This window comes from Chanodichthys erythropterus, chromosome 5 (genome assembly GCF_024489055.1).
Source record: "Chanodichthys erythropterus isolate Z2021 chromosome 5, ASM2448905v1, whole genome shotgun sequence".
NCBI lineage: Eukaryota > Metazoa > Chordata > Actinopteri > Cypriniformes > Xenocyprididae > Chanodichthys > Chanodichthys erythropterus.
Genome location: NC_090225.1, coordinates 25,617,510 through 25,645,139, shown reverse-complemented (window position 1 = coordinate 25,645,139; position 27,630 = coordinate 25,617,510). Strand labels below are relative to the sequence as shown.

General features: G+C 35.8%; 1 protein-coding gene and 2 long non-coding RNA genes across 17 annotated transcripts in view; 2 read left to right on the top strand and 1 right to left on the bottom strand.

Moving 5' to 3' along the window:
* pde10a (phosphodiesterase 10A) overlaps positions 1-27,630 on the bottom strand; it is a 156,031-nt gene that overhangs the window by 60,598 nt on the left and 67,803 nt on the right. For 6 of the 10 annotated variants that reach the window (XM_067386703.1, XM_067386704.1, XM_067386707.1 and 3 more), the window contains 2 exons: positions 6,828-6,959; positions 2,833-2,868 (listed from right to left, as the gene is read on the bottom strand). In XM_067386703.1, the coding sequence (XP_067242804.1) occupies positions 2,833-2,868; positions 6,828-6,959 (168 nt within the window). The remainder of the gene's footprint in view (positions 1-2,832; positions 2,869-6,827; positions 6,960-27,630) is intronic. The other 4 variants (XM_067386708.1, XM_067386705.1, XM_067386706.1 and 1 more) reach the window with 1 other exon arrangement.
* Positions 9,327-10,639, top strand: LOC137020742 (uncharacterized). Of its 2 annotated transcripts, none has more exons than XR_010895222.1 (3): positions 9,327-9,901; positions 10,287-10,359; positions 10,494-10,639. It is a non-coding gene; the product is annotated as an uncharacterized lncRNA (long non-coding RNA). The 2 variants fall into 2 exon arrangements; XR_010895223.1 differs by having other exon boundaries at positions 10,287-10,381.
* LOC137020741 (uncharacterized) lies at positions 11,093-14,632 on the top strand. Of its 5 annotated transcripts, XR_010895221.1 has the most exons (7): positions 11,094-11,661; positions 12,782-12,835; positions 12,926-13,090; positions 13,217-13,277; positions 13,375-13,453; positions 13,664-13,714; positions 13,841-14,632. It is a non-coding gene; the product is annotated as an uncharacterized lncRNA (long non-coding RNA). The 5 variants fall into 5 exon arrangements; XR_010895219.1 differs by having other exon boundaries at positions 11,093-11,673; positions 12,782-13,090; XR_010895218.1 differs by having other exon boundaries at positions 12,782-13,090.

Below are 27,630 nucleotides of genomic sequence, written 5' to 3'. Positions count from 1 at the left end.
CGCACAAAAAATATTCTTGTCGCTTAATAATATTAAGGTAGAACCACTGAACTCACATGAACTGATTTAAATATGTTTTTAATACCTTTATGGATCTTGAGAGAAGAAGTACCATTGCTGTCCATACCCACTGCATTAAATCAAAAATATCTTAATTTGTGTTCCGAAGATGAACAAAGGTCTTACGGGTGTAGAACGACATGAGGGTGAGTAATAAATGACATTATTTTCATTTTTGGGTGAACTAACCCTTTAATACCTATAAGTATTGTTGTATTCCACCATGTTTCTCACTGCCAAGCCCCCAACTCCTAAAGATCGGGGCTTAAAGAAAATCCTGAGCTTCCCTCTCGTATTTACGACATAGTAGTGGCATTCATGTGTGTTCAGCTTGTAAATATAATCTTTTCAACATGACTTGAACGCACTATATCTCCGCTTGTGACAGCGCCACCCTGCTCATTTAATTGCTGCTCTTGACTCTCAAGCCTGGATTATACCAAAAAACGTATATATAAAAAGACGGTTCACTCCTATTAGGTATGAATGGGAGAAACTGCAATGCGCAACATGACGGAAGACATCCCGCCTTCTAAGTAAAAGTGCCAATCGCTGATTGGTAAAGTCATTGCGTCACTGCAGCTGCTGTTAGAGGCTCTGGTTCTCATAGAAACCTGAGACTCGCGATTAGGACTTCACATGCGCGTTGACTATTTTAGCCTGAAAAATGAGCATTTTCACACTATTTGAGCATAAGAAACAACATTTATGCGACAGTTCATGTCAGATTTTGTTGCTGATTTGACATATGTTATTTAATTGTGAATTCGCTAAGCTAAAGTTTTTGAGATTTCAGGATTCCTCCATTCAAATAGATAGGACTTGGTCTTGGATGCCTGAAATAGCTGCCTGGAGGCATTGCAAATATGGCCGCCGAGTGAACAGACTTTCCTTGAAAGGGACTTTGTTTATACTCGTTGCGTCCGCAAAAACACAAAGATGTGCGTGGCAAAAATTACATCATCGCGATGTGGGTGGTTGTGCGTGCTTAGTGCATGAAACCCCATTTCGTGTGCCTTTTTTTTTTTTTTATTTGGGTTTGGTGAAGTGTAATAAAAACAAACATCATCACGTGTGTATCTAACTTCTTCTCACTGCTGCTTTCTAATGGTTTAGAGGACAGTTACTCCGAGTCGCCCCCTGTCGTTTCAAAGAATAGTGTGACGGCGGGCACGTCAAGTATAAATGCCTAGTCTGTTTGGGGAGAAGCGCATGCAGTCAGTGGAGGCTTGCACTGCGGAGCCAGGCTAAAGTATAAATAAGGCTTCATGTGGAGCAGGCATGAGAAAGGAGAGTTGTGGTAGTGATCAGTGGCACTCACCTCATCACCTTTAAAATTAATCCCTAATTGAGATTTAAATCTGAGTTTAAAGTTATGTAGCAAAAGGATTAAACTTAATCTATCTTAAATGTAAATTTGAACTATAGGGTCAAAATGATGATTTAAAGTAAGCCTGCTTATTTTCAAACAAGGTGTGAAGTTTGGTGCAACAGAATTATTATACATACCTTGATTTAATCTAGTTTTAATTATATTAAATAATATTAAATAATTAACCCTTATTGGTGCTTTTGAAACAATATATGGTATAAAGAGCTACCTGTAAATAAATGTGTCTTGATTTATGCGCTATATTCCAAGTCAATATGTGTATATATATAAAAATTACAAAAATTCTCAAAGATTTTTGGGGAAGTAGCTATACAACATAAGGGTTAAAGGAGGAGCCTAAGCCATATATACAGAGCAGAATATGATAGAGAATAAACACAATTAAAATACACACATAAGAGCTATAGCTTATTTGCTTAAAAGCTTTTATAGCACAAATTTGAATACATTTCAAGGCTAGAGTGTTGGGAAATCTGTGCTTCCAAGGTAAAAATGGTCACATTGATCACATTTCACAGAAAAGCAACTCCTTCAACAGTAATAAGCTATCCTAAATTTCAAACCATTGAATAAAAATAAAGGATCTAACCCACAGAGTCTAAATGAACAGATGTTGACCTCTGTAGTGTAAATAGTCATTCTCCATCACAAGCAAAAAGATCTATCCTTGAAAATCCTTGATGGAGACAGAATTAGAAAGAGCTAGATGTCACCAGTAGGTCTTGTCCTTTAGCCTATTGATTTGACAAGCCATTCAATGTCACACTGTCAGAGTATGATGACTTAGTGCTTGGAACACCTTATTTTTAATGCACAGGTAACTGCAGAAGCCAAGAAGCACATTCAAGAGATTTATATACAGTATATGGGTGAGACAATGCTCAAACACAAAATAAATGCTGATGGTACTTTGACGGTAGAATCTTCATGAATTGCAAAAGGGCCTGACATGCTAGAGGAATTACAGATCACAGTATTTGGAAGAGACAGATACCAAGAGCATCACATGGACTGAAGCCACTGGCCCTGCTGACGGTGCTGCCGCTGGGCCTGAAATGATGCTCTCACGTACACTACAACAGTGGAATCATATGATGTCCGGGTATCTCAACAGCTCAAGACAGTGTGGAGCACACCAGATTAGGACAATCTATTATTAAACTAATCAGTGATCTCACAAGTACACTTGTGACCTATCAAAGGAATAGTATAAGATTGTTTTTATTTAGTTTTTCTCTCTTTATGACTTGAGCCATGTGAGTAACCTGCACTAATTGTCTCTTGTTCTCTGAACCTCACAAATGCAATAATTTTCCAAGTGTACAACATAACGTTAAAGAAATAGTTCAACCAAAATGAAAATTTTATCATTTACTCACCCTCCAATGTCAATCCAATCTTGTATGTCTTTCTTTCTTCAGTGGAACACACAAAAGATTTTATTATTTTATTTTTTTGAAAAATACAGTGGAACTCAAACATTCTTCAAAATATCGTCTTTCATGTTGCACAGAATAAAGAAAGTCATAAACTATCCCTTTGGGTGAACTATCCCTTTAAGGCCTGTTCATCATAGGACAGGGTGATATATTAAATATTAAATTATGTAACATTTGATTATAATGTAAAATTGAGCAAAAACTTGCTTTTTTGTCCATTATCCTCAGGATCTATGAAAATAAAGTGTTACTAATGTCTCAGATTTAATCTTATGTACAACAAGTTGTTTTAGTTTGATTAATTGCAATAAAATGTCTTTTGCAATGAATCAAATTTCTTGATTCAGAAATGAAACGTATATATTACTGTTTCCCATAGGATTTTGTGAGACTGTGGTGGGTGGACCTCAGTCCCTCTAGGGACCCTCTCGGTCTATATTACATTCACACGGGTGTTTTAGGAAGCCAAACAATTAGAATATAATAATGATTACAATAATAATACTATTTTTATATTTCTTATCATTCCTATGACAGTAATAACCAAATATTGCAAAACAAATGAACTGTAAAATAAAAAAAAAGAATATTTCATGAGTATATTTTCAGTTTACGCTACAGTAAGAAAATTACAATACTTTGTCCTAATTTCTTCACTTGCAAGAGACAAACCCTTGAGCTTTTATTTTGACTGAACCTGCAGTTGAGCTTTTATTTTGGCAGAAACCTACAGTTTCTGTGAAAACAGGTTTAAAAATGTGTCTTGTTACAAATCTCATGAAATGCTGTAATCATCTTCCCACAAAAATATTGGAAATTATGCAAATGTGAAAATGATGCATAACTGGTGCACGCTACGTTCCCAAATGAATGCTAAACAGCGCGTGCAGAAATTCACTGCATTCAGTCACTGTGAACTAATCCATTCCAAGACACGGAAAACACCGGATCACAAGCTGATCGCGTAAGCAAAGTGCACAGTTCACATTGAAACATGCAGCACAAACAGACTATAAACTTAAAACAAAGTCCAATAGAAGAGAGCACATCTTATGGGAGAAGTATCCAGTCAAGGTACTCTATGGTCTAGGGTTTGTAATTGTCCATCAAAGAAAACTTAAGGGGTGACCATGGCATGCTTTCAACCCATACGCTCCCTGAGGAAGGCATGGGCCAAAACACCTTTTTAGTTTTTAGATTTTTTGTATGTAGCCATCTGATAATAAAGGCTCTTTAATTTGAAAGAGTGCCATGGTCATCCTAAAGTTTTCTTTGATAGACTATACACTTATTTATTTAAATCACAGGCTTTTGCGATTTGATATGGGCAAAAACCATATCACGCTTTCGATTTTAGTTCATTTGACAGTTACTTTGCCAAAGCAATGGCGCAAAAACCTTTCTTGTTATTATAAGAAGTTTTAGAATATTTTCAATTCATTATAAAACTGTGGCAGCACAGATTACACTATGGTGGGCCGCAAGAGTCTAAGTAATCAAATGGGAACACTGTATTATATATATTCTAGGTATTATTATGTATATGTAATATACAGAAGATCGCCTTCCGTATTCAAGTTACGGAAAAAACAGAACTGGTGTCGCATCAGTTAAGCTTTAGGTAGGGAAGGTGTAGGATGTAGCGTAAGCTTTTTGAACTGCGAGAGTTTTACATTTTCTTCGTAAGCTGAGTACGGAAGGTGGTCTGGTGGAAGCTAAATATTTTACTTCATAACTTGTTAAATTTTTTTTTTTTTACACAAAGGCATAGCTTCTCTTCAGAAGGCCTTTATTAACCCCCCGTTAATAAAGGTTAGAACACGTTTATGATAGATAGATGTGGATGGAAGCACTTTCTTAGACACATACTCGTTGATCCCACTCACTGCCATTATAAAGCTCAGACACGTCAGGATATTTATTAATATATCTCTAATTGTGTTCATGAGAATTTTTCATTTCATTTTGCTTGCCTTTTCAACATAAAAGTAAAAGTGAGCAAAAAACAAAAACACACACAAAAAACCCTTTTCGTTTGGAGTAAAACTCCAAATTGAAACAATTGCTTACACTTTGAGATTAAGCAATCAAATTGTGAGTATAACATTTTCAAAAGGTAAATTCAGGTTTTTTTTTTTTCTTCTCTTTTTCCACTGTGCTGTACAGCATGATTTTTTTCTTTTTTTTATTATTGCCCCGAAACTGCTATGAAACAGTGTGTACTGTAAAAAGGTAATTATTGTTATACAAAAACACTATAAAATGACTGTGTCTTTGAGAAGATGCTCAATGTTAACATGATGAACATATATGAAATGTAAACTGTGTCTTGGTTGACTGAACCCACATCTTAAACCATATGCTTTAATCGACAGTCAGTGGAAAAAGAAAAAAAGCATTGACGTGCACAAAGAATTCGAAAGCTAACATGCATACTAATTCAAAGCACTGCTTGATATGCATCACAGGCCAAGACAGAATCTGGCACACATGGTTTACAGAGAGACTGATGTTGAAACGGTGCCTGAGAAAAATCCCGCTGCCCAGCCTGCAGAGCAGAGCCGAGGTTAACCATCAGCCGGCTGCTTGTGAGAGAGCACTGCTGCACTCATGCAGAAAACATTCCCAAAATGCGACACATTCACCCTCCTCCAGTCCCCCTCCCGACCGACTGCATGCCCCTAGAGGTTGGCTCTGACGTCAGTAGCTGAGCTGGGCCGGCCGCCAACCCTGTGGGCCCTTGATGGATGTGATGGGTCGAGTGGAGCGGGCCACGGCATGAAGCATGCTGCGCACAGAGAAGCCAGTCCCGCTTTAACAGCCCTAATGACCCGTAAGGACCCAGCAGGCCCTCTCTCCCATACTTTCACCAGTGCGCTAACCCTTTAGCCTTCTGCAGTCTTTGCTGCTCAGGTTACATAAACACAGACACATGCTCAGTAGAGGTGTATGAAGTGTAATGATGTATATTTTTTTTCACGTTATCATGACTCTTAAAAATTAAAAGGAAAATTAAGATTGAATTATTTTAGGGTACTGTATTGTTGAAATTTACATTTACTCTGTCATATGGATTCCTGTCAAATTGGAAAGGATAAATGGCTGTTAGATTAAGATATTAAAATTGAATTTAAATAATACATGTTTTGCCTCAGACGTGCAAGAAATATTTATGATAATTAATGAACATACAAAATGTATTAAATGTCTCATTTGTACAACCAGTATCCAAATAGAATTAAACAATATGAATGTGTTACGGTAAGCAGTAACATTTTCATGTTCTCAACTGGTTTTGCTTCAGGACCAGTGATGTAGGCTATAATTATAGTTAAACTATATATAAACTAAAATAAAATGAGAAATTATGCCTTTGCAACTAGCTGAAATTGCATTTGAGTTAACATTTATGTTATTTCAAGTAATGAAAATGTTTATATAAATACAGGGCCAGCTATAATAATAATAGCCATGTCACCCAGGGACAGATTTTGTGCCAAAATACCATAGTTTTAGTGGACACACAACCTTTGACATCAGCAACAAAATAATTATTTGGGAAGTATTTTTTATTTCTTTAAAAAAAAAAAAAATCTATTTATTTTGTTATGTCCAATTAAATGGCTAGTTGTATTTTTATCTCAACAATTTTTTTATTTTTTTTAAAAGACCAAACCAGGGACCTATCAGCTGAGAACCACTGTTACTGTATACTGTATTTTTTTTTCCAGACAAATGGGTTAACCAGGAAATAAACATAATGCGGAAGTATGCATTCAAAATACTAATATCATGTTTACATTTGTGTGAAATGACATCTAAAAAGTCACCCTCAAAAATCAAAGACACTGTTGAAGCAAGTAAATGCAAGACTATTTTTGACAGCACAGGGCTCCTACTGCAGAATATTCTAGCACACGGCCATGGGTCCGTACCTGCAGGCTGACTGCTGTTCTTCCGTTTCAGCCATCTGTCTACCGTCTCCGCACTCACGCTTTCCAGCACAAACTCATCCAGCATCTGCGGGTGGAGGGAGAGATACGCCTTCACTTTCTCATCCGTCAGACCTGCAACAAAGTAATCAAGATTATTTTCTTCCCCTAACATTCATTCACAAAACAAAGAACATCCAGGTCTTCTACATGGTTCCACATGGTTCCACATGGTTGTCCATTGTTCCTAGTTCAAAAGAAAACACATCAATACAGGCAAAATAGTTTACGGTCCTCAACCCTGTAAAGAATGACAAATTAAAAACAGTTCATTGAACCTTTAGAAAAAATAATACAAAAGGTTTGGATGTGTTTTTATATTATTGGATATGTGCTTTTTTTCATCAGTATCATATTTGATACATTAGGCTTTTATGGCTAATGTATTATAATATAGGACAATATGGAGCTCATATTCAAGGAATACAAAAACACCTCAATTTTATTCAGAAGCCCAGTTTTGTGCAGGAGTATATAGGAGTTTTAAAGGACTCAGGCTGGATTGGAATATGTAAAACTTGAATGAACGTAAAGTAATATATGGTCTGTTCATGTGACAGATGCTGGTCAAACAACTTGTTCCTTTCCACATCACAAATTTTAATCAGCACTTTTGTGCTGGGGTGCTGCAAGGCTCTATGCTGGGACCACTCCCATTATACAGCTCAGTGTGTTTTTAGTACACGCGGCTTCTCCAACAAACAAAGAGGCCCTTTTGGAGGCACAGGAAGAAGAATGACAAGTTGACTGTGCTTAATAGGCAATTAAGTGTTTGAGAGCTTACTAAGTGCTGTTGTTTATTGTCTTTGTTGTCAGCGCAAACACCAATTTACTGGGACATTGCTGAAGCTAAGCACATTTCAGTTAGCTAAAAACAATCCACCCTCACTTTTGTGGGTAGTTCTAGTAGAACCCCATTTTATTTTTTAATGGTTGTTTTTATATTTACTTCTGCTCACCAACTGTTGCAGGTAATCCATAAGCAATATTTAAGTGTGTGTCAACTTCCATGCAAAATATTAATTGCAATTATCCAAAGGCTAAAGTTACTGATCACTGTTCTTTATGTTTATGAACAAAGTTTGGCTGAAACATCCAGAAAAAACGACATTTCGCAAATATATTTTATACTTTTAAGCCTTTAGAGACTCACTTCTACAGTTTACTCCAGAGGTCACCAATTAGAGGATGGTGGTCCAGATCCAAAATTGTTTCTACATAGATCATGAATCATTTTCTCAATATATGTAGAAAAAAAAATCCTTTTCTCCAACCAGAGCAGTTAACAGCAATGGTGGCATATTATAGACAATATAGTTAAACAGAATTTTAGGATTTATTACTTACTTGTTTTTACTAAGAGTTACAGCTGCCAGTTTAAACATTTATCCAAAAAAAAAAATAAGAAAAAAAAGAAAGAAAAATAAAAAATTACCAGAAATTAAATGCAAAGTTCTTACAACACTAAAACTGTGTAACTGTATATCGTTCGGAGCTTTGCGTCAATGGAAATTTAGAGACTGGACCTCCAGGAACTTTAATTAAATACCCCAGGTCTACGCATTAATCTTTTTTTTTTTTTGTAAAATGCCACGATAGACTCAACTGAAGCCGAGCATATGTGCGTCTTGACTTAATGTGCAAACTCGGGGGAAACACAGCTGGGAGGCATGTGTTCCACACTATACAAACACACACATGTTAGCAGGAAGATATTGAGACCCAAGCTAGCCCACAAGAGCTCCCACAAGCAGAAAAAGGGTAGTGAGAGGCTACAGACTGTTTTGGTGCACAACAATAAAAGACAAAACAGATGAGAATGGTAAAGCCTCCACTCTTTGAACACTAAAAACAAACCAGATGTGTGAAAGATATTCATATCCATACACATCCACACACGCAAAAAGTTGTATAGCTAGCAGAGGTTGCACTACAAATAATCAGACTACAACCCTACACTCTTAGAAGAGGTCGAACCTTTGGAGTTCAATAAAGAACTTTACAGTGCAAATATGAACTTCTAACTATCAAAAAGGTTCAAAGTTGAACTTACAGGTAAACTGGTTATTTGGAAGTTCTTTTTAGAACCTTTGTTGTGGTAACAGGGTTCATATTAGAACCTGTGTATAGTTAAGGTTCGTTTATGAACCTTTTCTAATATGATTGGAGTGTACAGTCGATACAGTGTTTCATCTGTACCCCCCGACCTCCCCGCACATTTCTATAAATTGCATCATAACATTGAAAGACACCATGTTTTTTGTCCATTTTTAAAGCATAAACTAAGAAGACCAAGAATAAAAATTCAGTTTTACATTCATAAATGGACAAGAAGCTGTTCAATGTTAAATGGAGAGGTGACGTGAAATTCTTAGCCCTAAAAATAGACTGTATTCAATATCTTTCGCTTAGACAACCGAAAAAATATTCCCCAATTGAAAAGGACACTATGCAGTTTTAGAGCAAAAATCATGAGTAAAGTGTGATGCACAGGCAATTTATTTTACGTGTTTCATCTCTCCTTCTGTTCCAACTTTATCTACTTTGTTATTAGCTCATGTTTTAGAAAACATTTCATAATTGTATTGTGTAAGGTTTCATCAGGAAGATTATTTTTTTCTTTATTTAGTTTATTATTATCATTACTACTACTACTACTACTACTACTATTGCTTTTACTACAGCTGTTGTTAATCATTGTGCTGAGATTGCTTGTGCCTAAATGTTTTTACAAAATAAGAATACTGACAAATAACTAGCAATTCAAAAGTACATTATTTTCACTAAAAGTAAACGAGATTATTAATATTGTTTCGTTTTTAAGCATGAATAAGCAAATCCTTCAAAATGCTTTAAATGTTTTCATCTGGGCTTTGGTACGCAACGCAATGCACTGAATCTCCACAAGTCTCTCTCGCGCAATGATGTCAGTGGTCACGTGGAAAAAACCGTTACAAATGTTGAAGCGGCAGCAGCGGGCCCGAGTGGGACTGAGCGGAACGACACAAAAATCTGAGGTAAGACAACATAACGTCTCAAATAAACTATTAACTTTTTGAAAAGCTATGAAACACCTATTTAATGTCATAAACTTTAAGGTGTGTGATAATGAATAAATGACGACGGGCCTAAGCAGACACGTCGTGTTAATTCGGCCACAATATTGTCAATTTAACGGCCTGGAGAAATAATTCCGGGTGTACCACTTACTACACCTTTCCCACATGTACTATTTCAAGATATTTCCCGTTTTTTATCCTTACTGTGTGTGCGCGTGTGTTTGCTCGCGCGCTCGAGAGAGAGAGAGAGAGAGAGAGAGAATTTAGTAAAAATGAAAAGTTTATTTTTATTCATATTTTATAACGCATTGTTTTCTAAATTGCAATATTTCTCTGCATATAGAGGCAAGAATGAGCTCAGAGCTGATTCACTGGAAAATCCATGTGGCTGACTGGTTGATGGCAACAGTTTCCAGGTGATCATCCCTACATTTCAAGGTTTATCTCACAAAAATGCACACTCTGTTTAACTTCCCCATTGCAGCAAAACAGACATTTTCACAATTAAGAAGATATGACATTCTCCTATTGAATCCTGTTGTTTTAACAGACAATGGAATTGATGCGGACACTTGAATGAACCTAACTGAAAACTATGATACCTAAAATATTCCCTAAATTGAAGGATCAAGTTAAATTCATAAGATTAGAAGAAAACCTAAAGACTGAGATGCCTACCAAGACCACAAACACCAGTCATGTGTAAGTTTATTACATCTACTCTTAAAGTTTTAAAAAGTATGTGGACTCATCTATTAATTATTATTTACATTTTTTAAATACTTAATAGGTTGTACTGAAGAATTCAGTGACTAGCATTTTCTCACATGTATGTATTTAGTTGACACTGTTATCCAAAACAACTTACATTGCTTTAAACTTATATTGCATTCCCGTTTTGGAATGGGATGCCCATCAACTTGTATAGGTGTGATGGTTAGGTTTCCACATACTTTTAGCTAAACTATATTGCTATCATTACAAATTACTGAGCTGTTAGTAGTACCATTATAACATGCACCTCTCTGCAGTTTTTGTTTTTTTGTAGGACTTGATTTGGTATTTCACATGGATCAATCTCAACACAATGTACTGCTCAAACAGGGTGACCAGAAATTTATCAGCTACCCCACTAGCAATACAAAAAAACTTAAGGAGAGTGGAGATTTTTTTTTCTTTATAAAATGTATTTATTACTTTTTTTTATCACAAAGCAAATGGAGTTAAAAAATAATCTGTTTGATCAGATGTGCACATAATTCCAACAGTGAAGTACAGGTAAGTGCATAATTTTAAAGAAAGATGGAGGTTAAAATTGCCTTTCTTTAATTTCAGGTAAAGCAAGCAAACAATACAACAAGGTTAGTTTAGCCCTGGTGACAAGTGACAAGACTGGAAGAGTGTATGTAAGAACGTGTCAAAGAGCCCTGCAGTTTCATAAAACCTTTTATAGTATTTTACATAATATTATTTTTAAAGGAGTCATGGTGTCACGGACAGAAGGAGACAACAGAGGTAATACAGTTCACAAAGGTTTATTATTGCAGGTGGCAGAGATGGGGAGAATAAACAGGTTAGTAGATTGAATGATGACAGGTTGAATGAACTTAGCTGGATGATAACAGTCTCTTTGTATTTGTAGATGATGGTGAGCGGATTGGTCTGGACTGAAGACAAAGGATGATGAAAGTGAGGGATCTCAATTATGAGACGAACAGGTAAGGAACCAGGTAAGCGACACATGGCATGAGATGCTTAAAAACTAATTCAAGAAAGATCACATTTGACTGGTATTGAAAGACTAAAATTAAATTTGTAGCAGGTTTAGCAAAGTAAGGAAATGGGGTATTTTACCAAGGGTCCAAGGACTTGTGACACTAAAAATTTGGCAAGTATTGTAGATGTAAGTATGCCAAATGAAATAACACCTTTTCACTTACATGGCTAATATATATAAACTGAAGGGCTCTTTGACATGTTCTTACATACACTCTTCCAGTCTTGTCTCTTATCTGTGCCCGGTTGCATAAAGCACCTTAAAGGGTTAGTTCACCCAAAAATGAAAATAATGTCATTTATTACTCACCCTCATGCCGTTCTACACCTGTAACACCTTCATTAATCTTCGAAATGCAAATTAAGATATTTTAGTTGAAATCCGATGGCTCAGTGAGGCCTTCATAGCCAGCAATGACATTTCCTCTCTCAAGATCCATTAATGTACTAAAAACACATTTAAATCAGTTCATGTGAGTACAGTGGTTCAATATTAATATTATAAAGCCATGAGAATATTTTTGGTGTGCCAAAAAAACTAAATAACAACTTATTTAGTGATGGCCGAATTCAAAATACTGCTGCAGGAAGCTGGTGTAGTATTTTTGGCACAGAAATACAGTACTCCGTCATTCGTCCAACTCGTATTTTGAAACTTTGGCCATGTTTAGCATGAGAATCCAACCCTTTAACAGTGTAAATAAGTCAGAATATAGCATTATACCCCCTTTAAGCTTCAGAACGTTATGAATCAGCGTGTCGAATCATGATTCGGATTGCGCGTCAAACCACCAAACTGCTGAAATCATGTGACTTTGGCGCTCCGAACCGCTGATTCGACACACTCATCATCACTATTTAAGTCCTTATTTTTGTTTTTCTGGAACACCAAAAATACTCTCTTTATGCAACCGGGCACTGGTATTTTGTAACAATGGCTGAACACACCTTGTTTAATTGTTCGCTTGTTGGAGACCTGGAAATATAGAGAACTGTTTTTACTCTCCACCATTCTCTAAAATTACACACTTGCGTAATAATATATTTCTTTTGTTTTTTTAGATGGACAATCTGTCTGACCAAGATGTGTATCAAAAGAGGTCAAGGGCAGTTGGGGTAAGTGTCCCAGACAGAATCAACTTAAGTTTTTTAAGAATAGCAGACATATTTTTGTGGGTAGATTTATTCAGGAGAAGATGATTACAGCGTTGGGATCCACTTGGATAAAATGAAAACCAAATGCTTGATGATCACCAAATCCTTTTAGAGGACTAAATGACACGGACAAAGAGTGAGAGGACAGACTATATGAAACATCACTCCACAAAGGAAATATTATCATGATATCCAGCCCTTAATGTCACCTCAGTTGTGAGTAAAATTGTTTCAAATTGTGACTTAAAAGCAAATAATAATGGAAATTATGTATCATTTAATACGTTTATATTGAATACATACATGTTATATTGAATATAACATTATTCTCTTCTTGTTTAGGAACCACGTACACCCAACCCTGTGCTGTATATACTGTAAATGGATGTGCCTTGTGTAACAGGTATACAAAGTATACTAGTAAATATTGTTATAATTCACACAAAATTGTTCATATACGTTTTATGATACCTGATCTAAAGGTGCGCTTCTCCTTTAAGTGATGCGAGGTCACAGTATGACCTAATTTCCTGTCCTGTCTCCTCCTCTTCCCTTTTGAAATGTGATTCGATGGAAGAGGTAGGTTTCTTTTGTCATCCTGTTAATTTTATTTAATCCTAATGTTAATTATATCTTTTATATCTTTATTTCAACCCAAACTTATGTGTAAAGTACTGTTTTATCTATCCTTGGGATTATTTTTGATATTTTACATTCTTTGAGGTATATTTCTGTCTTTTATGTGAAACAAGCACATGGTAATGGAGGCGCACCATATTTGTTTTATAGTTTTATAAGGGCCACTGGATCTGAGGCTGCTTATTTGTCTCTGTTAAACAGGTATGTTTTCTATATTATTTTCCTTATGTTCATGTTTTCTTCCGCCCTTTTGAAATGTGATTCGATGGAAGAGAGTCATATAAGGGCCACTCAATCTGAGGCTGCTTATTTTTCTCTTTTACTCAGTAAAAAGATCCAGTGAATCGACTGCTTGCTGTCCCGTGTCTGTCTCTTCATTCAACACAACGTAACACAACGCAGACCAAGTTTTAATACCCGGTGTCGCTGGCCGCACATCACGCTGGGCATAAGCGAGCCACACGGGTTACACTTGGATGCGGTCTGTTTTAGAAATAATGATGCAAGGGGAGAAAGTCTGTGAAGTAGACGATATGACCAGGTCATATGACCATGTTATTCTAATGACAATGTACTTAATCTTCAACCTTGAATATGCTTCAAAGCCGAGAAACACTCTTAACATTATTTGAAAAATAAAAATGTCCTGTTTAAACATTATCTTAAAAATTATATATAAATTAAAAATTAAATTATTAAAAATAATATAAAAATGATAGATATTCAGCTACATTCTGTTAAAGGTTGATGGAAATGTATAGATTAATGAATGAATTTATTTATTTGATTGTTTATTTATTTATTTATTTGAATGATAACAAACAATTTTCCTTTTTTCTCTGTCCATTGGTGCCTGTGCTCACATTTTATATTTATGTATTAAACATTTTATAGACAATCATTGTGTTCTGTATTCAATGTTTTGAAATGGGATTAAGATATAGTTATACAAGTTATATATAAGACATATAGTTAATGTATATTTTATATTATATTTTAATAATTATTATTAATATATGTTATTGCTATCTAAAAGGAAAAGGTTCAAAATGGAACCTTAATGGGCTTTAATGCACCTTTAAGTGAAGGTTCCAATTAGAACCTTTTTAAAAAGGTTCAAAAATGAACCTTTAAGGTTCCCCCACAGTTGCAATCGCCAGGAACCTCAAAAGGTTCATTTTTGAACCTTTTCTTCTTAGAGTGTACCATTTTCTCACCTAATTCTACCATGGCATATCCCGATCTCCGATCTTTTTTTCTTTTATGCTTAGTTTTAATGCATAAACTGTTGTGCTCTGGGTGTGTGGCTTTATCTTTTTATTCTGAGATTGCTACATAATAAAGGCAACATATTTTTTGCCATCAGTCCTCCTGAATTTAATTATCATTATCCAAGCCATTCCTTCATATATCTTTGCATCTGCAACATATATGTCTCAATATACTGGTATAAAATGTTAAACTGACCATTTTTACAATGTTAACTATTTTGGTTTGAGCTATGGTCCCCAGATGTCTTCTGACTTCTAATATAAAACAAATAATAATTAATAAATTATTGGGAATATTGTTTTAATTGTTAATCATTATTTTTCAAAAAAGTGACAATTTTGGGTTGGAAAATAGCACATACATCAGTATGTACACTGTAAAACAATAATTGTTGGTTTAACTTAAAAAAGTAAGTTTTATTGAGTTTATTGAAATAAAAAAAATAGTTCATACAATGAAGGCAATTGGTTTGATCAACAGAAACTCAAGATATTATGTTATCTGAACCACATTAATTATTGAAGTTGATTTGAAAAAAGAAAAAATGTTGTGATAACAAATCATGAAAATATTTTTTTACAGTGTATTAGCATGTATTTGATTATGATTACGTGGTGTATTTGTTGGTTTGTTTCGCTATAAAATATTCTATCCTGCTTGCCAAAATTACAGATATGTTATTATCAAAATTTCAAAAGATGTTTAAAATTTAAAAATGAACTTCAAATGACCTTATGTAAGCTTATAAGCGTGTCTTTGTAAATAATCAAGTTATAATAAGTTCAGATAAGTTTAACAAAGTGCCTGAACTTGACCAGAACATTTTTTTCTGAACGTCTGGTATTCCCTTTTATAGAAATACTTTCTTAAAGTATAAAACAAGCATATTCATTTTTAAACATTACAGAGATCAAAAGGAACTGCCGAACAGGAATGGTCCATCCTATGAATTATTCCACTGGACTACACTTGGAATCTCTTAGTCCTTTCATTAAACTCTCACTCACATATTTCATCTGGTCTATTTTTGCAGGGGCACTTTAAAACATTATTTTTAAACCTTCATTTCTAATCCCTATTAGAATCCTTTTACTGTCAGAATGTTTGTATAATACAGAAACAGAGTAGACTACACACCTTATTTTATCTGTGAAAATGATGGAAAGCATTTTGAATAATCCATCAATGCTTTTTTTTTTTATTCTGTAAATGATGGAAATTTTTCAGCTAAAGCAACCTTTGAAAGCTGGGTTTAGCTCAGGGGGGAAAAAAGCAAGTTGATGTATGGAGCTACAAGTCTGTATACGCACAGAGAGAGACAGTGAAAGAGAAAAAAACAGGAGGGGGCCGGGGGCTGCTGCCGACTGATGCTGTCCAGACACGAGACACAGCTCTTCAGGAGCGCAACGCCTCACGAGACTCCCAGAGCCAGTGCTGACGCACATGGGCAGAGAACACTGCTTCATAAATCAGACACTGGAGGGGATGCAGACACACAGGCTGAGGTGAGAAGAGAGGAACGACACTAGCCAACCTTCTGTGAGGTTTCCTGCTGCATGAACTCATTGAGATATTACATACTCAGACAATAGCACCAGATAATTGCTGTTTGTGTCTTTCTTCGTATTAACCTGATAACTGTCACCCCCTTTTTGAGCATAGATCTGAAATTGATTCCTGAATGTTTTCGAAAACAGACCTAAGGTTGTTCTCTTTAAAAAGAAGACACATTGCAGATGATTGCAGAAGTGAAAGCAGCCTAAAAAATTTATGTTTAACAATTACAGAAGTTTATGTTTACTGTAAAGCAAATGCACTCATTTTTCATTTTATACAAAAATATATATTTTAGGCAAAGTCTGCTTTTCCGCTTATTTTATTTAGCCCGCTAAAAGGAGTTAAAGTACGATTTCTATGGTAACATAATTAGGGCTGCACGCTTTATCTCGATTAAACCGCAAGCGATTTGGCAAAGGCTGCGATTGTTTTATGCGCAGCTTGTCAGAGCTGTACGGCTCTGTGATCAGTAGTAAATGCTTCTTCATCTGAAAGCCAGAGGTCGCTCTTGCACTGACACTCCAAATATGCCCTGCCGCAGAAGAATATAACACGTGTTATATCGCTTTAGCTGAATAAACAGAACATTGAAATGCTTTGATTGATTAAACATACATAAACACACAACTGCCTTATTCTGTATAAGAAGCCACATCATCTCACAGAAGGACGCTCAACTGTTGTTATGAAGTGAGTTTGGAGTAAAAACATGTTATTAAATGTTGGACAGTGTAGCTCTTTTGTTGGACAAGATGTTCAAAGTGCCCCTATTAAGGCCTTTAAAGTTCCTAATATTGTTTTGGGAGTCTCCTACAACAGGTTTAAATGCATGCAAGGTCAAAAAACAGAGTTAACAACTCATTTGAAGAAGTTCAAAGAATCAGTCTCTCTAAACCCCTCGTTTATGGGAGCCTACACTGCTCTGATTGGTCAGATGGCCCAATCCTTTGTGATTGGTCTACAAACCTGATTCCAAACAAGTTGGGACACTGTACAAATTGTGACTAAAAAAGGAATGCAATAACTTACAAATCTCATAAACTTATATTTTATTCACAATAGAATATAGATAACATATCAAATGTTGAAAGTGAGACATTTTGAAATGCCAAATATTGACTCATTTTGGATTTCATGAGAGCTACACATTCCGAAAAAGTTGGGACAGGTAGCAATAAGAGGCCAAAAAGTTAAATGTACATATAAGGAACAGCTGAAGGACCAATTTGCAACTTATTAGGTCAATTGGCAACATGATTGGGTATAAAAAGAGCCTCTCAAGAGTGACAGTGTCTCTCAGAAGTCAAGATGGGCAGAGGATCACCAATTCCCCGAAGATTTCTGCGAAAAATAGTGGAGCAATATCAGAAAGAGTTTCTCAGAGAAAAATTGCAAAGAGTTTGAAGTTATCATCATCTACAGTGCATAATATCATTCAAAGATTCAGAGAATCTGGAACAATCTCTGTGTGTAAGGGTCAAGGCCGGAAAACCATACTGGATGCCCGTGATCTTCGGGCCCTTAGACGGCACTGCATCACATACAGGAATGTTACTGTAATGGAAATCAACATGGGCTCAGGAATACTTCCAGAAAACATTGTCGGTGAACACAATCCACCGTGCCATTCGCCGTTGCCGGCTAAAACTCTATAGGTCAAAAAAGAAGGCATATCTAAACATGATCCAGAAGCGCAGGCGTTTTCTCTGGGCCAAGGCTCATTTAAAATGGACTGTGGCAAAGTGGAAAACTGTTCTGTGGTCAGACGAATCAAAATTTTAAGTTCTTTTTGGAAAACTGGGACGCCATGTCATCCGGACTAAAGAGGACAAGGACAACCCAAGTTGTTATCAGCGCTCAGTTCAGAAGCCTGCATCTCTGATGGTATGGGGTTGCATGATTGCGTGTGGCATGGGCAGCTTACACATCTGGAAAGGCACCATCAATGCTGAAAGGTATATCCAAGTTCTAGAACAACATATGCTCCCATCCAGACGTCGTCTCTTTCAGGGAAGACCTTGCATTTTCCAACATGACAATGCCAGACCACATACTGCATCAAGTACAACATCATGGCTGCGTAGAAGAAGGATCCGGGTACTGAAATGGCCAGCCTGTAGTCCAGATCTTTCACCCATAGAAAACATTTGGTGCATCATAAAGAGGAAGATGCCACATGCACAGACCTAAGACAGTTGAGCAACTAGAAGCCTGATTAGACAAGAATGGGACAACATTCCTATTCCTAAACTTGAGCAACTTGTCTCCTCAGTCCCCAGACGTTTGCAGACTGTTATAAAAAGAAGAGGGGATGCCACACAGTGGTAAACATGGCCTTGTCCCAACTTTTTTGAGATGTGTTGATGCCATGAAATTTAAAATCAACTTATTTTTCCCTTAAAATGATACATTTTCTCAGTTTAAACATTTGATATGTCATCTATGTTGTATTCTGAATAAAATGAAATTTGTCATCATTGCATTCTGTTTTTATTCACAATTTGTACAGTGTCCTAACTTTTTTGGAATCAGGTTTGTACTGCGCGCACAGCTCGCCCATTGCCATAACTGAATGACAGCTATCAATTCACAAGACATTTTGTATACAATGTATGGACAGAAAAGATAGCATCGATTGTACCATATCAGTTCGAGCCCGAGTCCGACGATGAAACGTCTGAAGTAGTCGAAAATGGTTCGCAATTACGATTGGAGTATGATGTTTCTATATGGTAAGTGTCACCTTAGTTATTTATGATACGCGATAGCAGCATCACTGTTATACTTTATGTAGGTGCACCTGTGGGAACTGTATTAGAATGCCAAGCGAAAGTGAAAACCTCTAACATAAGATGAACATTTAGGCCAGATGTGTACAGACTTTTTCGTCAAAACTATTAACAAAGAAAGATGGCTATATCATTATTTGACATCGCAAGGGGTGTTTACTGTTTACAGAGAGAATACTTCAGCTAGTTAGAATGGACTAGCATCTTAATATCCTCTTACAATACAGATAGAGCTCCACTTTACTGTAATAATAAAACCACAGAGGGAAAAAAAAAGTTTGTTTTGTATGTTGTAAACTGTCACGTTAGCCGAGCACAAACGTCAACAGCTGATAATGTATTACACTTTGTAAAAAAAAAAAGCCGTGCTCCATCCTTGATCATTACTCCAAGTAATAAGACAGACAAGCTGCATTAATCGACAATATTGGACCCACATCTGAATAGCAGAACTACAGAAACGTGAGTTAGCCGTTTAGACATACAGACGAGGGTGTACGTTACACAACATAACATACAAAACTATGAATTTTAAACGATCGCTAGAAAATATATACATCAATTATTAATCATACGTACAGTCTGAGATTCAGAGGAACAAGCTAGTCGAAATAAACTGGGCACTAATCCATATTTTAAGACCAAGCATTTTGTGAATCTGCATTAAACTCCCAGAGGTTTGAGAAGCAGTCATCAGTAAAATGACAGGAACACAATAAAAGATTGTACTGCTGTGGTATTGTTGAAAAAAATAATTTTCCCTGGCGCAATAAGTGGGCGGGCAATATGCTAATGTTTCGTTGTGACGTCACAATGAAACGTCTTGGGATTCGTTTTACAAATGACTCGTTTAATTGACAAAGTCAACTCTTACTTTTGTGAGACAATAACTTTATATTCGGTGCACTTTCAGATTTAAAACTTTGCAGGATATTTTAATTCACTTAGAGCTATGTAACACACTACATGAAAGGTCAATTTCAAAAATCCATATAAGGGGCACTTTAATAAACGCTTCTCATGTGACTCAAACTCGCAGTGCTTTCAGATGGATTAGCATTTGGAGCCATACTTCACTGACAAGCTGCACATAAAAAAATTAATTGCAGCATTAGAATTGCGTTTAAGTGTTAATCGCGTTCATGTTCAATGTTATTTTTCGCATCGTACGATAAATCGTGCAGCCCAAAACACGGTGTCCAATTTCAAAACAGTTTTCACTGTTTCAAATTTGGAGTATTTAAGCTTTTGAATGATTCTTAATTTATAATGATTACTAAAATATGTGATAAGAAAAAAAGCCAATAAAAAAGGCATACCAAATGTCCAGGCTAAAATATTACATGTATATCAGATCTGAAATATAATATTTTATGATACACTATTTGACAGTAAACACTTAGGAATTTGACACAAGTTGTGACATGCTATATGGCATATAAAACTATTTTAAACCCAACTTTGCTAATTATTTTGCACGCAGCCTTTTGTCCATAATTTCAAAGACTACATGGAATATTTGTTCCTTTAACTCAAGTGTACTGCATTCGGGTCCATTTTGACCAGGAAAAGGTACATATATATATATATATATACATATATATATATATATATATATATATATATATATATATATATATATACATATATATATATATATATATTGCTAAGTTTTGCTTTCAGGATTTCATCTAAAGATATATTCAAATAAAATTTCTTATAAATATTGATAAAAAATATATATATCTTTCTTGCAACACACTGGTTTTTGCTGTAGTTCTTGAAAAAAATTACCTTTTTAAGAATTTATGATTTAATAAAAAGGATGTAAATGAAGTAATAGCATGGTAAAAGCATGGTGACATTCAAAACTTTAAAACTTTTGTGCATACTCATTAATGAGAAGTTACTGATTAGATACAACATGGTTTTAGATGAAAGATATTAAGTTATGACTGTTTTATAAGCTTACATTCTGCCAGGTCCAAACAGACCCTGGAATGCAAAAGGTGTAGGCCTATACAGTTTTCAAAATGCATGGCACTTCATACCAGTATGGTGATTAAAAAGTGAAAAACTGTTTAATTTGAAAAACTGTTTACACATGAGCAGCATGACGTGTGATGCTGACATTCTGACGTAGAACACGGAAGCTCTGCACTGCGTTCACTGCGTCAGCTGCACAGAAGACTGACAGGGGAGAGAGGAAATTTTTGAATCGTTATTGTAAATTTTTGAATTTGAATTGTTTTGAATATCTTAATTTGTGTTCCGAAGATGAACAATGGTCTTACGGGTTTGGAACGACATGAGGGTGAGTAATTAATGACAGAAATTTCATTTCTGGGTGAACTTACCCTTTAATGTGTGGTGGTCGGCCAATGATGTTTGATTTTTTTTTTTTTTTTGGCCGATGCTGATATCTGAGAGAACAGGGTGGCTGATGGCCGATATATTTATAATTTATATTTATACTTCATATTTCTTTTACTTGATATGTAATAAATCAGAAATAAATTATTTGAAAATTAATTAAAAAAGTAAAATTATTTATACTTTAGATGGCAACATCTTGATTCTGAAATCCTTTTACAGTCTTTTTCACAAGGAAGTAAACACACTTTTACCAACAGGGCACAAAATAATCTGGTAAGTTTGTGTGCACTGCAAATAATTTTTTTTTTTTTTCTCAATTAAAGACAAGGTAACCCTAATCTTACGAACACTGATATATCAGTCAACCATATTGTGAGAGTCATTTTAAAATATCACATAGTCAGTGTTTTATAGTAGATGCTTCTATTAATGGTGTACTTATTGTTGTCTTTGCATATTAAACTGAGATAATAGCAAATGTTCATATTTTAACACTGAAAAAATAATCCACACCCTAGCTTTAAGACAAATGGTGCACAGTCACAACACTTAAGATTTATTTTTGTACAAACTATTGTACATTTTAACCTAAAATCTTGATGTTGAAAACCCCATGTGAGTCACCCCTACTTATAATACTTCCTCTCCTTATCCTAGTCCTTTTTAAAGTGTGCATAAAACAAAAATTAGGGCACATATCTGCAGCCCTTTGGCACCCCATTACAAAGTCCACCTTGCACTGTTCCTGTACCATTTTATTCATTGTTTGTTCTGTTACGGGAAAATGAGCTTTAAAAAATATTAGTGGTCTAATCACATGCAATATCATCAAAGCTTCTGCATGCATCACATGACGGCAGAGATCACAACAGCAAACCAAAGCAACAGCCCAAAACCACAAAGCACTCAAGGCTCACCACCCTTTCTATCCCTGCATAACACTTTAAACAGCCAATAGCGATGACTGGACTGCCGTGCCCCATCAGGTTTTTTTATCCACAAAGACAAAAACAACCTTTTTCACTTCCCCAAACAGAACTGAACTTTAATGAATGTTATCGTAATAAGCTGGAATAGAATTCAGCTTTAGTTTCTTTGTTCCACATGTGAAGGTGAAGCCAAATTCAAAGAAAACGTAATATTCAGTGTACTGTTGTGTATATTAATGATTTTACGGTTATTAGTGGTATTTGTTAAGTCAGGCTTCACAATCAGAGTATTTAAATCCAAAAGTCGCTGTTTGAATTTAAATTCGCAGTCGCTTAAGAGACTGGACCATTACTGCAGTGATTATTATGTTTCAAGCATGTCATATGTTTGGCAACAGTTCTTCTAACCCTAATTGATGGAGTGTGTAGATTTTCATATCTTAAACAACCATGTAAGGAAGACATATCATGGCCATACTCCAGGATGACAATGTCAAGATTCATCAGGCTCAAATTGTGAAAGAACGGTTTGGAGGGAGCATGAAGAATCATTTTCACACATGAATTGGCACCTCTGAGTCCAGACCTTAAATACACTGAAAGGGATGTACTGGAGTAGACTTTACAGCGTGCTTGATTCTTGCATTGTCACTACAAGATCTTGACCAAAAATTGATGTGCATCTTGATGGAAATGTCATTTCCATCAAGAGGTGCATAACTTTTAAAAGAACTTAAAGGTAAATTATGTAAGAATTTTGCATGTAAAATATCAAAAAACCACTAGGCCAATGTTATATATTTTGTTCACTTGAATACTTACAATATCCCAAATGTTTGCAACTATTTGTAAATCGTGAGAAAATTGCAAATTTAACCAAGGCTTCGGGACGTGAGGAGTCGCCTGTCAATTGCATCATACCCTCGTTACCCTCGGTTTCCGGTTTTATTTTGTAGAAACCATGGAAACACCAAAGACGCTTTAATATTTACATGTTTTAATAGACAAGAGAACACCTGTTTTGATATATTTATAGACAGAAAACTAATTACTGTTATATAACTCAACATGTTTAGTCTTATTGTTTAAATTAATTTTCTTGATTTTTTGCGAGTACCATGTTTTACCATGCCTCAGAGAAAAACACTATTTTGTCAAGTAGCTAACATAGCATAATCAGATGCAGCTTTATTTTTAGTAACAGTAATACAGCATTTTATCCATCATACAACACAAGCCATCCAGCATTTAATATGATATTCTAAAATCGATCTATCTTACTGCAGTGTGCAACAGTGTCTCGCAGCAGCATGCCGAGCGAATGCACAGAGTAACGTTATAACATCATTTTCAACACACTCAAATGAATCTAATAATAAACAGAGCTGCGTTACCTCATATTCATGACCGGAAAAGCGGATAATAAAAGTTTCTCTGCTCGTTGGTTCAGATGCCTCGTTCAGCTCCCACAACACTCGGTCCTGCTCTGCTTCATACTACAGTAACGTTAATAATCGCATCCATGAACATGATTTCTTCCAGAGTCCTATCCTGATTATTTTCCACCGGTTGTGAGGTGAAGACCACATGTCCCAAGATTCCACGCTCAAACTTGGCGTCATCAAGCTACGCCTTTGTTTTGAATAGGCCTCTAACGACCTCTAGCGTACAGAAAATCTTACATATTGTACCTTTAAAAGAACTGTTGCCAAACATCTAGCTACTTTTTTTATGTATAACAGGAATAATACATGTATACATATATAATACAAATGTAATGATGTTGTCTCACAACACTTGTGTTAAATAAAATTTCACTATTGTGCAACATAATATATAGTAATATATTTTGTGAAAGGCGCTATACAAATAAACTTGAATTGAAAATTGAACATAAGCATAATAATATAAAACAGGAATTCATGAAATTTCAAGGGATTGTTCACCCATGTTGTCAATGTAGTCATCATTTTCTCACCTACATGTTGTTCCAAACCTGTATGAGTTTCTTTCTTCTGTTGAACACAAAAGAAGATATTTTAAATATGGAAAGCAAAGCCCCATTGGCCCATCAACTGTTTGGCTTTCCATATTCTTCAAAATATCTTCTTTTGTGTTCAGAAGAAACAGAAGAAAGAAACTCATACAGGTTTGGAACAACTTGAGGGTGAGTAAATAATGACAAAATGTTTATTTTTGAGGACTATCCCTTTAATGTAAATTTCACTATTGTGTGCCAAACGCCAAATCAAATTCCAATTTAACATCCTGTGCGGCCAGTGTTCAAATTCAAATTCTAGTGTTCTAGTGTAAACTCAAAGGGAGCCAATATTTAAATTCTGAATTTTGCCCCAACACTTGATCACTGTGGCTGTGAGTTTTGCATAGGCAACACCACTTACATTTTCTTTTGTTTGCAGAAAACGTAAAGATCTACATTTATATTACCGTTCTAATTTCTGCCACACGAAGCCACGGCACACAGCAGCACTTTAGAAATATCCCCATTATTTATTCATTTGCTAAGCAGATGCACTTAACCAGGGAGGCTGGCACTTTTCACACTTTCTCTTGTGTGGCATCTTCCAGACATGGGGAAGTGATCATGGTATAACTTGGACAAAGAAAAGGTTCAAACAAAACAGCGGCATTTGTTGCGTCCCCTGCCAGTGGTACTTGGAAAGCTCTGGCTGCACATCAGTACAAAACATTCCTCCTGGGTTGCAAAATCACTTACTTCACACAGCACAAGAGAAGCTCTGGGTCTGTACTTTTTTTCACAGTGGGCAAAGACACAACACAAAAACAAGGAGAACTATGATCAAATGATGAGAGTGGTGATATGTAGACGTAGGCGCTGATAATGTCTCTTAGAACAGCCCACGCTGTCCTTGAACACAAAGAGCATTTGTTATTAATGAACGTCTGAAACTCAAGCTAGCAACTATAAACTGTAGATGATGTTATGATATCAGTCATCACAGCAATGTGATCATACAGACACTCCCCTTTTCAGTTTGTTCTTTTAATAAATACAAATGATTTGTAACATCAACAAAGATTGTATTTTGATAGCAATATTTTGAAATTACCAGATAATTTGTGGCAGATTTTCCCATTTGAAATTAGATTTGCATTTCCTGGAGCAGTAGATGAATAGTGTTATAGTTTTAGGTATGTTTAGGTTTCAGACTTTGCTTCAATGTAAATTAAATCCTACAGCTATAGCTAAAAGTGTGAAGCACAGTGCCAAGGACATGATAAAATGTATATTTTGAATGCAATACAAGACGCTTTGTATAAAAGTGCCTGCCAAATGCGTAACTGTAAATGCACCAGAGCCGCTTTGCTGGTTTCATGACACACAGTGTGTGTTTTCAGTATTTTCTGTTTTAATGAATCACCACACAATCACTATGCTGTGTAAAAGAGGCTAGAAATGGTTAAATAAGTTCAGAGAAACCAACCAGTTGTATGTGACATATATTCGACGTGTTCTGGGAGTATACGATAGGGTTTGAAATTTAACCGAAATTTAACTAATTATTTAACGAAAATCTTGACCTTGGCCGTTGGTCTTCTGTGCACGGCTGCACGTTCATAAGACTCTATTAGCGCCACAGTTCACTCCGACTCACCTAGAAAAAGCACACAAGTTATGAAAAATAAAAACATGACATAAAATACTATCCATGTACTTTCTTCTCTGAGGTGAATATATCCGTTGTGCTTGTCGCAACAAAAAGTTATCACGCTCACATGTGTCAACTGCCATTCTGTCAGCAGACAAGCGGAGTTCTGTTCCGGAGATATTCAGCTGAGTGGAGAAACTACACTGATACTTTCTGGGGATTTCTAGGCATTGCATTTCGATTAATCTTGATTTCTTACAACTTGTGTGCTTTTTCTGGGAGAGTAAACTTCGGTGCTAATAGAGTCTTATGAACACGCAGTCGTGCACGGAATACCAACAGCCAAGCTCAGGATTTTTGTTAAATAATACATACAATTTTGTTTTTTCACTAAACCCTAGTACAGAACACACGAAAAATATGACATGATCATTCTGTTTTTAAAGCTTGATGCTTATTGTTATTCACTGCCATTATAGGGACCTTTTTTTAAATGCATTAAAACAACACCAGGGCAAGTAAGTGATGACTTAATTTTAATTCTAAGGTGAACTATCCCTTTAAGGGTCTTTAACTACCATGTAATAACATTTAACAATTATTTGATACAACGCCTGTTTTTGCTGATGTAAGTTCATAGTAGCAAACAACACCTAATATAAAGTGGGACCATATTTTCAATATATTCAGAAATAAATAACTAGGACAAAATTTGTCTGAAAACTGATTGGTTTGGTCAGAATTAAAGGTGCTAAAGAGGATCTTTTGGTCGACTGAGAAACCAAAGACTGTTAGTGAGTTTTTGAAATGAGCGCATGCGTAAGAACAACCCCCCTCCTTCACAGCTCATATCAAGGGAACGCGTCCCAAAACTTTATATTGGAGTATTGGAACACGAGTGTTTACCACCAGCATTCGCTGTGTCGTGTTAGTGGATTCATTATGTCGGACTCACTGCAGGTAACTCATAATCTGCAGTTGTTACTCCTGTCTCCTGACAAAAACATTGCATGCGGCGCCTGTGGAGTGTGGAAAGTTACTGGAGCGCGCAGCCGCGCTCGTCTCTCACAACGAACGTCATGTCAGTGATTGACAAGCCAGAGGGCCAATCGTTTACGCGATTGGCTGATGTTTTTAAGGCCCTACCTCGTGCACAGATGATGTTTATTAATATTATTCCTTTCAGTGCACCTAATAAATAGTCTTTTATTAGTTAGTAAAGACAGTTTCAAGTAATATTGCAAAAATTTATAAAACAAAACATCCTCTTTAGCACCTTTACATGCAGATATATATGTACATGATACAGCATTTGATGTTTAGAACCAACTCTAAGTGGAATGTTTGGAAATATCAGCACTGTGCTGCTTTGCAAACAATTGAATAATTTTTTTTTTTTGAAGAAGTTTAGATCAGGCTTGTGGGAAATCGTTTCAAAGGGATCTGGTTTCATCTGCTGCCTTAGTGACATTTGCTGTTTATTTCATCAACCCGAGATTCCACTGAGCAGCTCTTCATCTTTTTGCACATGCAATGAGAGTACATGTGACGTGAATGAACAT